This window comes from Epinephelus fuscoguttatus, linkage group LG21 (assembly GCF_011397635.1).
Source record: "Epinephelus fuscoguttatus linkage group LG21, E.fuscoguttatus.final_Chr_v1".
Classification (NCBI taxonomy): Eukaryota; Metazoa; Chordata; class Actinopteri; order Perciformes; family Serranidae; genus Epinephelus; species Epinephelus fuscoguttatus.
In genome coordinates this window covers 2,403,826-2,418,076 of record NC_064772.1, presented here as the reverse complement: position 1 = coordinate 2,418,076, position 14,251 = coordinate 2,403,826, and the positions used below count along the sequence as shown (strand labels likewise).

The window sequence follows — 14,251 nt, the reverse complement described above, 5'->3', positions numbered from 1 at the left end:
TGTGATGCATTACAATGAGGTCCAAAAAACCATAATAAAAATTTTAAAAAATCTTTTCCCATTAAAAACTTTTTAATGTTGATGTTTTTTTGAACAGTGATAATGTAGATGTTGATTAAAAGATGGTCCTCTGTATTTCAGTGAATATTGATTTAGGGAAGTCCGACAATATGGAAGATGGAAGTCCTTTGAGCGTCTTTTACAATAAGAATGAATGTCTGAAGAAAAAATTCTGAAAAGTGCTCGACAATTGATGACTTAGGTGCACGTATTTGTACATAAACACACAAGTCTGGTATATGTTCACATTGAAAATTGATAGCAGCTTGTATTTACTGAAAAGAAGAGCAGATGAATCACATTTTTTAGCAAAGCTCATCATTCTCAAAATTTTCTTCTGAATCAACAAAATTGTATTGAGAAAAGTGGGACATGTGGAACCCCACACAGTGTTACAGTACATAATATACGGATAAATTAAGCTATAAAAAAAAAGTCAAAATACAAGAATGATTTATCAATGGATGAACTCTACTCAATATTCCAATTCACTTTAAGTTACAGACAAATTCAGTATGTTATTTCCATGTTAATTTTTCATCTACTATGACTAGAAATTTAATACTCTAATTCTAATATTGTCTATGAATACTTTGGCTTCTTCTTTGGTATACTTAATATATTTACAGTACAGGCCAAAAGTTTGGACACACCTTCTCATTCAATGCGTTTTCTTTATTTTCATGACTATTTACATTGTAGATTCTCACTGAAGGCATCAAAACTATGAATGAACACATGTGGAGTTATGTACTTAACAAAAAAAGGTGAAATAACTGAAAACATGTTTTATATTCTAGTTTCTTCAAAATAGCCACCCTTTGCTCTGATTACTGCTTTGCACACTCTTGGCATTCTCTCCATGAGCTTCAAGAGGTAGTCACCTGAAATGGTTTCCACTTCACATGTGTGCCTTATCAGGGTTAATTAGTGGAATTTCTTGCTTTATCAATGGGGTTGGGACCATCAGTTGTGTTGTGCAGAAGTCAGGTTAATACACAGCCGACAGCCCTATTGGACAAATGTTAAAATTCATATTATGGCAAGAACCAATCAGCTAACTAAAGAAAAACGAGTGGCCATCATTACTTTAAGAAATGAAGGTCAGTCAGTTCTGAAAATTGCAAAAACTTTAAATGTGTCCCCAAGCGGAGTCGCAAAAACCATCGAGCGCTACAACGAAACTGGCACACATGAGGACCGACCCAGGAAAGGAAGACCAAGAGTCACCTCTGCTTCTGAGGATAAGTTCATCCGAGTCACTAGCCTCAGAAATCGTAAGTTAACAGCAGCTCAGATCAGAGACCAGATGAATGCCACACAGAGTTCTAGCAGCAGACCCATCTCTAGAACAACTGTTAAGAGGAGACTGCGCGAATCAGGCCTTCATGGTCAAATAGCTGCTAGGAAACCACTGCTAAGGGGAGGCAACAAGCAGAAGAGATTTGTTTGGGCCAAGAAACACAAGGAATGGACATTAGACCAGTGGAAATCTGTGCTTTGGTCTGATGAGTCCAAATTTGAGATCTTTGGTTCCAACCGCCGTGTCTTTGTGAGACGCAGAAAAGGTGAACGGATGGATTCCACATGCCTGGTTCCCACTGTGAAGCATGGAGGAGGAGGTGTGATGGTGTGGGGGTGTTGTGCTGGTGACACTGTTGGGGATTTATTCAAAATTGAAGGCACACTGAACCAGCATGGCTACCACAGCATCCTGCAGCGACATGCCATCCCATCCGGTTTGCGTTTAGTTGGATGATCATTTATTTTTCAATAGGACAATGACCCCAAACACACCTCCAAGCTGTGTAAGGGCTATTTGACCAAGAAGGAGAGTGATGGAGTGCTGCGGCAGATGACCTGGCCTCCACAGTCACCGGACCTGAACCCAGTCGAGATGGTTTGGGGTGAGCTGGACCGCAGAGTGAAGGCAAAGGGGCCAACAAGTGCTAAACACCTCTGGGAACTCCTTCAAGACTGTTGGAAAACCATTTCAGGTGACTACCTCTTGAAGCTCATGGAGAGAATGCCAAGAGTGTGCAAAGCAGTAATCAGAGCAAAGGGTGGCTATTTTGAAGAAACTAGAATATAAAACATGTTTTCAGTTATTTCACCTTTTTTTGTTAAGTACATAACTCCACATGTGTTCATTCATAGTTTTGATGCCTTCAGTGAGAATCTACAATGTAAATAGTCATGAAAATAAAGAAAACGCATTGAATGAGAAGGTGTGTCCAAACTTTTGGCCTGTACTGTATATTATAAAATTAGATTTATTTACATTGAGAGAGTTTGTTCATCTGAAACCATTTAGACATTGATGATAGCTCTTCATTTGCTTCTTCAATCAGTGTGCTAAATGTTTCAGCAATAAGACACATGTCATCAGCACATAAAAGAGGCAGTACATTATTGCAGACCCTGGGTAAATCATTCATATATATCAAAAACAAGAGAGATCCAAGGATGGAACCTTGAGGAACCCCACAAAGAAGATTAGCTCTTTTTGAATATTGCATATTTAGAGATACATATTGTTCCCTGTCCTTTAAATAATCAATCAACCATTTAAGAGAAACATTATGAAAACAATATTTATCCAGCCGTTTGGCTGGAAATGTCATGCTGAAATAAATACTTACTCTTTTGGAGCTTTTTTGTGTGCGGACATTGTTTCTCATTGTACAGTATATGTTGATCTCATCTAAAAGTTTTTTAATTCTTGAATATACTAGTTTCTCTAAAACTTTAGAAAAGGTGGCTAAGACAGATATGGGACGATAATTTGTAAATATGCTATCATCTGATTTAAATAGTGGAATGACTTAAGTTGATTTAAGGTCCCTTGGTAAAACACCTGATTTTAGGGATAAACTTAAAACATGGGTGAGGGGCTACACAATAGACAAAAGTACCTTCTTTACAAGACTAGATTTTATTTCATCATGTCCTGCAGCAGAATTTTTCATATCTAATATAATGTCATGAACCTCTTTAGAGGTGGGGGGATACTGCTCACTGATATTCACCAAGAGGGATTCATTTGTACTCTCTATATTTTTAGCTAAGGAAGGACCGATATTTACAAAGAAATCATTGAAACCATTTGTTATGTCAAAAATATTAGTGAAATTTCTCACCCCATCAGATAATTGAGATGGGATAGTAGTGGAGGCTTTTTTTTGTTTGTTTGTTTTGTTTTTTGTTTGTTTGTTTGTTTGTTTGTTTGTTTGTTTTTGTTTTTTGCAGTAATTTTGTGAAATAATTCTTAGATTTTTTATAAACGTCACTATTAAATGGGATGGGGCTAACAACACATTTTTTATATATAATTTATTCTCTTTGATTGAAGATCATTATAGACCTGGCATGATGCAGGGTATTTTAGGCTTACATTTCCCTTTTATTTGAACAAGTGGAAAACATTTATCAAATATGTAATTAAATATATAATATTTAAATATTTCATGTGCCAACATGCACAATACAAGGACACTAAATCTAAAGCAACTAAATGGAATTCAGCCATCTGCTGTTTTATCATTTACACCTTTGCTTTTCATACTGTGATGCCGAAATGTCTTGACTAATCCTCTGATTAGCTTATGAGCTAAAAACTCAGAAGGTACCACTGACTGGTTAACAGTGCAGAAAATAATCCTCTGATTGGATAATGACACTGACTGACTAATTACAACCTAGAAACATTTTAGTTACTGATAATCAATAACATTTATCTTGTAACTCACCTGCTGACGTGTTAATGGTAGTGGAACTTAACTGCTAATTGATTAACTATGCAGGAACTAACCAACTGATTGATAATGGAGGAGGAATGTACTGATTGATTGGTTAACAACCAGGAGGAGCAGTGTCCTGACTGATTGCTTAACCGCCTGAAGATTGGTTTAATGATACAGGACCTAACCCTTTGCCCCCATTGGTGCAGAAAGGAACCTTCTGTGTGGTTAACAAGTAAGGTCTTACTGATAAATGATGCAAGAACTAAACCTAAACAGGTGACTGCTAACCTGATTGGTTAATTGCCCAATAATGTAAAAAGTAAGCCTCTGATTGGTTAATGACCCAGTTACCGACCACTGATTGGTCAACAATGCAAAAAGTAGACCTCTGATTGGTTAATGACCCTGCTACCAACCCCACTGGTGGTGACTGGTTAGTGTTGCAATAACTAAACCTAAACCTCTGATTGGTTAATGACACTCTCACCTCATTGGTAACAGCACAGCTGCACTTCTTGTTTAATGGTGGAGACAGAACCAATAGTTTAATTCTTTAAAAACAGACGCTCCATGGACGGCCACAGGAGTTTGTTGTTTTGCTTGATCCTGCTTTAATAAATCTAAAATAAGAGCCATAAAAGCTAGAGCATTCAATTTTTTGCAGCAGAAAGCTAAGGTTTCTGTCTTCCCTGCCATTACGTTGTTACCTAATCTTACCTTACCTTACCTTAGGTGTGGTGTAAAAATAGCATTTTGCAGTAATTATCCTGGAATTTCCCTGCAATGGCTGTGGGAGACCATTGTTTGCATAATCCTGGATATATCATCTAATATCAATATATCAATCTTTGTAGCAGAACGCTGAGGCTACTATCTTCCGTGTCATCACGTTGTACCTTTGCATTGACGTCATCATGCTATATTATGTGTGGTGCAAAACCATACAAAAACATGCGGTGGCACCAGAGGAATGAATTATAAATCCATTACTGCGCCTTTGCACTCTGCTCACAAAAATGGGCATTTCTTAAAAAGGAAATAACATGAATAGTTTCAATAATTTATGGAGTGTTGAGATAGATTTTGTTTATGTATCATTATTCAAAAATCTTTTGAATCAATGTGTTTTATTTATTTATTTATTTATTTTATAAAATCTAAAAAAATCTAAAACCTCTGATTGCTTATTGACGCTTTGACATCCGATTGGTTAAGAATGCAGAAACCAAATTCTCTCATTGGTCTTGTGTTTTCAGGCCTTGTTGCAGAATCTGGAGTTTCCTTCTTTGATGTGGTGAAGAGAGCACCGGAACCACAACTGGTCGCCACTCCGCATCCTACTGCACAGGAGGTACACACACACACAAACACACACACTGCTGCTCTTCCTTAGCAGTGTAATTAGCATTTATTAAATTAGTCACAATGTGCATGTGTGTTTTCTTGGTTTATGGAGCTTCATATTTCCCCGTTGTGTGTCCTCCCACACACACACACACACATACACAGTGTCATGTTTTGGCATTTTGCTTGGCTCATCACTCGAGAGGTTATGAAGTATAGTGTGTGGGCGGAGATGATCTGCGGGCCTTTAAGCCTCTATATAAAAGTGGTAATGAGAGAGACATGTGGGTATTAACTCTAAATAAACTCTCAAGTTTTATTTAACAGTAAAATAACTTCAAGTTTTAATTTCAAACTTTTAACGAACATGGAAGGGTCAATTGTGACTAGCATTCACAAGAAGCAGCAAAGAATCAGTCTAACTTTGCAGAAAATGTCAGCTGGTTAATCAGGATAAACATTAAAGGGATAGTGCACCCAGAAATGAAAATTCAGCCATTATCTACTAGGGCTGCACGCTTCTGGAAAAAATGATTGTTTTTTTTTTTTTCCAACATAAAGATTTATTGTGCTTATTTCCTGATACAAAAGGAAAAGTAACAAAAATTATAAATAAATAATAAAAAAAATATCATTAAATAACAAAACCTATGATTGTGCCTGTTACAAGAGACACAAAGTACATAAACTCTGGTCAGCAGAGAGGGAACACTCCTGTTTTTAGCTTAAATGCAACAGCTGACAGCCTGACACTGACCATAAAAACAATAAACTTTAGTCTCTTATTTTAACAATAATGTCAGTGTTGAACAACATTTTTCTGAGGTAGGTATTCCAGGCCTGGAATTAAGTCATTTTTAGGGCAAGGCCACTTTGGCCTTTGATAAATACAAATTTAGTGGGGCATCACGGCCAAAATGTGGGGCACCAAGGCCAAAACCAATGGCGCAGTAACAATATGTGCTAATTACATTGAATGAAGACAAAACAATACATGTGTTGAAAAACAGTACTGAGTTTATTAAAACTGTAAACTGAACATTTGACTTTTCCACAAAATGCTGTGTGATAAATGTTATTAAAATTAAATTAAAACGTGAACAATTCATAATATTCATTGTTATTGTTATGATAAAATAAAGTCTAAATGGACTAAGGAAGATCAAAATTAAACGTTTCAACACCATGCATCTGACAGGAGTATTCACCTAACATAGCCTACATATCTTTAATTATATAATTATTTATATGTCTCTATGTATATTTTTACATAAATTCCCAATATTTTATTTGCCATTAAAATAAATCCTCTTCCTTCATTTAATTTGACAATGTTTATTGTATTGTATTGTATGTATTAATTCTCTACAGGATCTTGTATGTTCTTTAATGTGTGTTCAATTTATTAAAACAAAAAAACAAAAAACAAAAAAAAAAAGGTTTTGGTGAACCCTGCAGCAAAGTGAACCCTCTTTCTCAGAGAGGATCTTTGCCTCCCAGTTTGTTCCTGGCGGCAGAGCAGAGTGAACTGTCTTTCTTCTCAGAGGATCTTTGTCCCATGAGAGCAGGTAGCTACTCTCCGTGTCCACAGTGTAAACAACTTTTGCTGGCGATTTGACAGTCACTAGAGGCACATTATGACCCTCTGTAAAAGTTTCTGTGTGGTACCTGTGTTGTACATGAGCTAACGTTAGCGGCTAAGAACTGAGAGGCTGTCCGGTATGTGTGTATGTGTGTGTGTGTGTGTGTGTGTGTGTGTGTGTCTGTCTGAGGAGGATCAGTACGTTAACTTGCCGTAGCCTTGCTGTTTGTCATATTAATGTTATCATCGGCAGCCCTGAATAGCTTGTAAAGCTTTAGCATAGTTAGTTAACACATTTGTTATCAGCCCATGTATTTACTGCTACAGAAAATTAATAAATCTTTGGTTTATTTGCACAACGTCGCCTCTCTGCCGTCTTTTATCACGCTTGCTAACGCTAAGTTAACTTTACCAGCAGATCTGTATGAGGCACAAACTGAGGCTACAGTTAGCAGTGTGTTTCCCCCTTGTCTCGCTGCTTTCCAAACTGCTGGCCAGCTGTCACTCTGCATCGTGGTATAACGCTGTGTTGTTGGGAGCGCTTGTTTTCATGCAGATGATGTCCCGACTCCCGGCACGGGCGGGGCTGGCAGAATCGCCGTCATTGAAAAATTAGATCGCATATGCATATGAATCGAGATCACGATTTTATTACGATTAATCTGCCACAGAGCCGAGCACTGGAAACCTGGTGGTGTAGTTGTTTCAAATGCAAAGCAGTGCCAACGGATGAGGAAAGTCTTTGCTGCTCAGACGGGGAATTGGCGATGCCTGCACTGAGCTCGCACACGTGAGCGCGGAGCACAGAGAAGCAGTCCAAGCTACAGGCTACAGTGAGGCTAAAAACAGAGTTGAAATGACATTTTTCGAAACAACTTTATATGTCGGGGCTTCAGGACACTTGGATCACTATGGATGAGCAGTATGGAGGTACTCTGTGGATTCAATTTTGTGTTCTTGGACGTTAGTCTGGGGCGCCGTCAGCCATTAGGTGTGCTAGCCGCTCCCCCTGCCGATCTCTGCAAGGGATGTGAGGACTCTAAAACTTCACCAGGGCCTCCATCGGCATATGGGTGAGTGCTGTGTGTCTGTTTTTAGATAATACAAAGCAAAGGATTGGCCATCTGTCATGAATTTTCCCATACTATGAGCACTTTATGGACTTCTTGTCCATGTCGGCTTCAACAGCTGAGACTGAAAGTTCAAGCTTCTCTGTAAGATGTAAATTTGAGCGTCTTCTATAAAGTAGTGCTGGAATAATGTCGCATTTTACCACTCTCGGTTCCCTTGTCTTGAATTCAGTGGCGTTTTGTGCCTCCACACTGGTGATAGCCTTGCCCAGAGGCGTTATGTTTTCAATTTGTCTGTCCATTTCATTTTAGTGAACCAATATCTGGAGAATACCATGAGGGAATTTCTTCAAATGTGGCACAAACAGTGAACTAATTAGATTTTGGTGGTCAAAGGTCACTGTAACCCTGCGTCAAGCCCATTCTTGGGAACGTGATATCAAGAACGCCTTGAGGGAATTTCCCCAAAGCTTCTAAAAATAAATAGAACCATGGCAAAAAAAAGAAGTAGGCTAATTGTCATCAAGTGAACATGACCTGGAGTTCCTTTACTTAATAAAAAGAAGACAGAAGTTAACTCAAAATATAGCTGGCATTAGTGCCACAAATGTGGAAAAATAATTAGCGCATGGTCCGCTAGGATAATGCTAACACATAATGGAAATCTTCATAGACGCGCTAACAGAAATTAGCAATGGCACCGCAACGGCATTACAGTGACAAACAATAAAGTGCAAGTGAGCAACTGTACATAACATAAGCAAATAAACTCAGAGCAATACATTTGTACTTACAGACATATGTTTCCTGTGCTCTATTTGTCAAGATCCAAACTGAGTGAGAACCCAAAAGCAGACTCAATAGCATGGAAGAGTTCAGCCAAAGAAGGTTTATTTCAATAACTAGCAGGCAGAGGTGTCCAAAACGTAAGGCAAACTCCAAAGTCCAAAAAACAAGCAAAAGTCAGAAGATAGAGCTAAGGTATCCAAATCACAGGGGCTAAGGCAAAGTCAAAAGGGTAAACAGTCAGAACACGAGGGATCAAAGGCTGGAACGCTGTCACTGGGGAACAAGACGAACTGGCACAGACGCATGAGGGAGGTGAGCTTATGCTGCATTCTGTTGGTCCTGATTCCGGTCCGGAAAAGTACAAAAGAACACCCGTTCTACCCGGAGGTCTCGTCATCAAACTCGGGCAAGGTCCAGGTTGATCGAGTCAGTAGAATTGACGTTATGACGAAGATGGCTGCGCACATTGTGAATGGTAAACAAAGTTATTTGTCTTCAGTTTGTCCTCGTATATGCTGTTTAATTAAGCGTTTGTGTTGTAAAAATCATATAAGTACTTTGCAATGGCATTCCTATTTCCACTGTTGATTTGTGTTGGAAAAAAAGTCTGTGCAAGCCCGTTGTAGCCTAAAGTCATTTAACCAGCAAAGTCTCTGTTGCTCAGCAACCATGCAAACAAAAAACAAACTTACGACGCGCCGCCATGTTTTCCGGACTGTTGCAATGAAATGCTTTCAGATCAGACGTGTCATACGGTCATATAAATCCGACAAGGAACGACCGGCCTGGATTGCCAATAAAATGTGGCATTATATACACTAGGAGGAGGAGAGCCAATCAGACACAGGTGCAACACATTAGGGGAGGGGCCAGTAATCACAGTGGTGGGAAGGAAGACAAAGACAGGATGTGAAGGGTCCTGAAATGAGACAGAACAGTTGAGTATCAAAATAAAACAGGAAGTGCATGAAAACAAAACAATAACTTGACCTAAGAGCTGGAACGGGTCCTGACACTATTAAACTTTAACCATGTCATTGTGCACTACTGCAAGTCTACATATTCTTCTTCTAAAACTACACAACACTGAAAAGGTATAACGACTTAAACTCAACTCGTGCACCACCTAGTGGTGTGGTGGTGCCGCTGCATCAAGACAGACGGCACATTAATTATTAATGTTGTATATATATACATATATATATATATATGTGTGTGTGTGTGTTTGTGTGTGTGTGTAATTTTTTTTTTGTTTTTTGAACTTTTAAAAAAATGCCATGGGCAACTCCCTGCACTTTTCATTTTCATCTGCTGTTCATTGTTGTACTCATTTACTGTTCAGTGTCTTACTTATTACAGTACTTTAAACCTCAGGGAGTACTTTTATATTTTTCCATTCATTTTTTTACTTGTCATAGTTTTTTCTCAAAGTGCTGCTGGCAGCTCCCTGTACTGTTTCATTGGAAAAGTTCTCAGAACAAATATATACTTATTAATTGCATTTGAATGTAGTGCTTTGTCAGTGTTTACAATGTTTATTTTTTTAATTCTGTGTCAACTATGATTTTTACAGCAGACATATATCGGTTGTAAATATCAGCTATCGGTATTTCTGTTTCATAATAATCGGTATCGGCATCGGCTCTGAAAAAACCATATTGGTCGATCCCTAGTCCATGATGTGCTGATCAAAGGTGAGTGTGTTGTCTAATGTTACTCCAAGGTATTTAAAACTGTCCACTGTTTCAACTGTTTGGTTATGGACCACAATTGACTGCTGTGGTGAAGGGGGACTGACTATCAACTCAGGTAGTTGTCCTCACACCACTGAGTGAAGTGTGTGACTGTGGTGTGGTAGTCAAAGATGGAGTTGTTGTCTGTGAGTAGGGCGAGGATGGCTGTCGTCAGAGTATTTTAAGTATTTTGTGGTGGGTGATGGGCTGATGCTGTCATTTGTGTAGAATGTGTACAGGAAAGGACTTAGCACGTGCTCCAGTGTTGATGGTGAGTGGAGGATATGTAGTTTAAGCCACCTGCACTACTTGTTACCTGTTGATGAGGAAGTTGTGGATGAGGTGAATCAGTTGGGTGGGGATGTTGAGGTGGTGCAGCTTCTGGATCATCAGGGTCCAGTATTTCAAAACTTGTAATCCGGATCAGAATAATCCGGATAATGAAATCCTCCTTTTCTCAGTCAGGGATCAAGGTGATCCTGCTGGCTTTATCTCGGTATTTCAAAACACTGGCAGGGTGGATCACTTTGATCCCAATCTGACTGGATACGGATTTCCAAATCTCACGACTCCGCCCCCGGATCTGAAATGTTTCCCCTTTGGGGGCGTGGCTTTCAGATTACGACCCACTGTGCTCTGTCTCCACGGCGGAACACTTCACGAAAGGAGCAGTTGGTAGCACAGTTTTCGCATCAAAATGTAAGTATACCGTTGTCTAATGTGTAGCGTTTTTAAGACCATACGAAGGCCACTCACCATCTGATGTGAGCCAGCTATTTGAATTGTCACCTACTTGAAATGTGGGCATACCGATCTCTAATTGAGCCGAGGTCATGCTAATGGTAGCTAACGCGGCTCCATTGACTTGCATGTTAAGTAGCTAGCAGGCTAGCGAGGTAGCTGACTTTGTTGATGTATTTTGCGGTCTACGGTTTAATTTAAAAGGTAATTAATCAGAAGTACATCATATATCAACTCTTTAAACACCAACCTGTTCCGAGTTTAACGTTATGTTATTGCCAACACAGCAGACCTTTTTATTTTTGTGTGCAGAGCAGACTGCTGCAGTATTGGAAAAATACACGGTACTAGTATGAATGATGCAGTTCATTCAGAAGTGTCAGAGGATTGAGTTTGGGTATGCTACAGTAATGCTGATGATATGCTTTTCTGTAACGTTACTTAAACAATTTCTCTGACTATTGTGGATTCCTGACAATGACAAAGATATGCTCATACACACTCTACTTCTACTTTCAGAATACACTCACACCCATGGACCACTCTGCAATGCCACTGCTAATCAAGACAACAGGTTGAGTGCTGGAAATCCCTGGAAATGTATCCCCTTATGTGGAAGGCTCCCACTAAACATATGGCACTATAGCATCTGATTTGATGAAGGAAAATAATCAGTTTGTACACACAAACACTTCCTGAAATACATTGCTGCATGTCATTAAATCATTGTCAAGCACTTCCCAGGCATTTTAAAGGTGCATTTTCAAGCTTATCTAAATTAAGTAAAATGTGTCTTCATTAAATCAGAAGCATGAAAATATGCATTGAAAGTGCTTAAATGTGATTTAAATTGAGACATACAGCAATTTTTTTTTCAGGACATAGTTGAGCTATTACTTTTCCCCCCTCAAACATGTGATGTAACATTGGAAAAATGCAAGTGCACACATATCATTTGTTTCTAATTGCTTTTTTAGTACTTGGTTTGAATTGCCATGTGCTTATTATGTTAATCCCTGTGTTGTTTCTTGCACTCTATGTAAAGAAAATGTGCTATACAAATAAATTTGCTTTGCACTGCATTTCCTTGCCTTTATCTGATCAGAAACATATGTTGGATGTTTTGGTACAAACAGGTTACAATGTTAGGTGAAACTAGACGTTGAGAAATAGGTCTGTATTTGTTACTCTTATTTACAGCAGTTTCAGGAAGTATGGCCAAACAATATTTTTCTATACTTGAAATTACTTACAACTAAAACACTAATTTAGATGAAGTGTAATGAACATCTTGAGTATCAATATCTAGGAGAAGTGGAGCTGAGGCTTTGTCAAATCCACCTCTGAGGTGGGATCCAAATAATCCTGAAATTTGGTATCACATTGATCCAGATCTCTGCTTAACTTTTGAAATACCCAAATGCAGCCTTTATCTGGATTAAAGGGAGGATTGGATTACCAGAACTGAATCCTGATCCTCAGGATCAGGATCCTCTTGATCTGTGTTGAAATACCCAGTTTTCAGATCAGATCAGGATTTAATCCAATCCGGCCAGGATAATCCTATCAGATCACTTTGAAATACTGGGCCCAGGTGTCTCTGGATGCAGTTAAAAGCAGAGCTGAAGTCCACGAAGAGTATCCGGGCAGCGTGGCCTGGGGAATCCAGGTGCTGCAGGAGGAGGTGCAGCAGGCAGGCTACAGCATCCTCAGTGCCCCTCTTAGCCTTGTAGGTGAATTGGAGGGGGTCCAGTTGTGGGTTGACAGCTGGCAGGATGGTGTTCAGCAGCAGCAGCTTCTCCAGGCATTTCATGATTATGCATGTTAGAGCAACAGGTCAGTATTGGTTGAGTTCAGTGGGCCGTGGCTTCTTGGGGACAGGGATTATGGTAGCCATTTTCCAGATGGAGGGTATGGTGGCAGTGAGGTAGACTTCGCTGAAGAGTGAATGAAGAATGGTTGAAAGCTCTTGAGCACAGTTCTTCAGCACCCTTGCTGAGATGCCGTCGGGACCCAGGACCTGCTGAGCTGACGCCTCACGTCTTCCACAGTGAAGGTGGACGGTTTATCTGGGTCTGGTGGGGGGAGGGCTCTCAAAAGTTTTACGCATTCCTCTGAAAAGTCCTGCTTGTCAAAACGGGCGTATAATGCATTGAGTTCTCTAACAAATAGTACCGGGTCTGTTATTTCACGTGTGGTGGCTTTGGATTCACATCCTGTTAATGTCCGTACTTTCTGAAATGCATGTTTTGTGTTCATGTTAGAGAACCCGTTTTCCAGTCTGTCCTTATATTTCAGTTTTGCCCTGAGTACCTCATTTTTGATAATGCGGTTTGCTTATTTCAGGTTAACCCAATTTTTTCTCTGAAGACTTTGTGTTTTTCTCTAAGGCGCTGTTTTATTGGGGGGGTGGTCCATGGTTTTGAGTTGGGAAATTTCCTTACTGTTTTGACGGGGATGCACGTACTGATACAAAAGTTTACGTAGTCCGTAATGACCGAAACTCTGTCATTCAAATTACTGTCAAAAATGTCCCAGTCAGTGCAAGCCAAGGAGCCTTGGTGGCAGTTGATAGCATCCCTTGACCGCAACTGCAGGTTGCTGTGGCATTGTGGCTTATGTTATTTCAGTTGTTGTCTGTACAGCGGAAGTAGGGCGATGATGTTATGGTCAGCAGCTCCAAGTGGTGGATACGAACGGGCACGAAAAGCATTGGCAATGTTGCCATAGCACACGTCCAAGATGTTTGCCCCTCAGGTGGGGATGTCCAGATACTGTTGGAATGATGGTAAAACACGGTCCAGCCTGCAGCTGTTAAAGTCCTCCAGAATGAACAGCGGAGCACCAGGATCCCTGCCTAGCATGTCATTAGCATCCTCGGCTATCAGCTCAGCCGCCGTGTTGATGTTAGTGCTGGGTGCTATGTAAACACAGCTGACCACAACAGCAGGGAACTCCCATGGAAGATAGTAGGGATGGAGGGACACAGTCAATATCTCCAGGTCAGGTATGCACAACTTTTGATGTATTTTCATGTTCCTGTTGTTGATGTACAAGCACACCCCACTGCCACACATCTTCCCTGACTGCGCGGTTCTGTTCTGACCTGATTACGGTGAAGTTGTCCAGGTTGACTTCTGTGTCCGACACTGACTGGTCCAACCTCTGACAGGGCGATGATAGAAGTGT

General features: G+C 39.9%; 1 protein-coding gene across 3 annotated transcripts in view; it reads left to right on the top strand.

Moving 5' to 3' along the window:
* Window positions 1-14,251, top strand: part of xylb (xylulokinase homolog (H. influenzae)) — a 294,008-nt gene that overhangs the window by 152,131 nt on the left and 127,626 nt on the right. For 2 of the 3 annotated variants that reach the window (XR_007448299.1, XM_049565798.1), the window contains exon 18: window positions 5,060-5,154. Coding sequence is in view for 2 of the 3 variants with exons in the window: in XM_049565798.1 (XP_049421755.1) it covers window positions 5,060-5,154 (95 nt within the window). In the remaining variant the exon portion in view is untranslated. Of the gene's footprint in view, window positions 1-5,059; window positions 5,155-11,581; window positions 12,515-14,251 lie in introns of those variants that run through there. The other variant, XM_049565799.1, reaches the window with a different exon arrangement.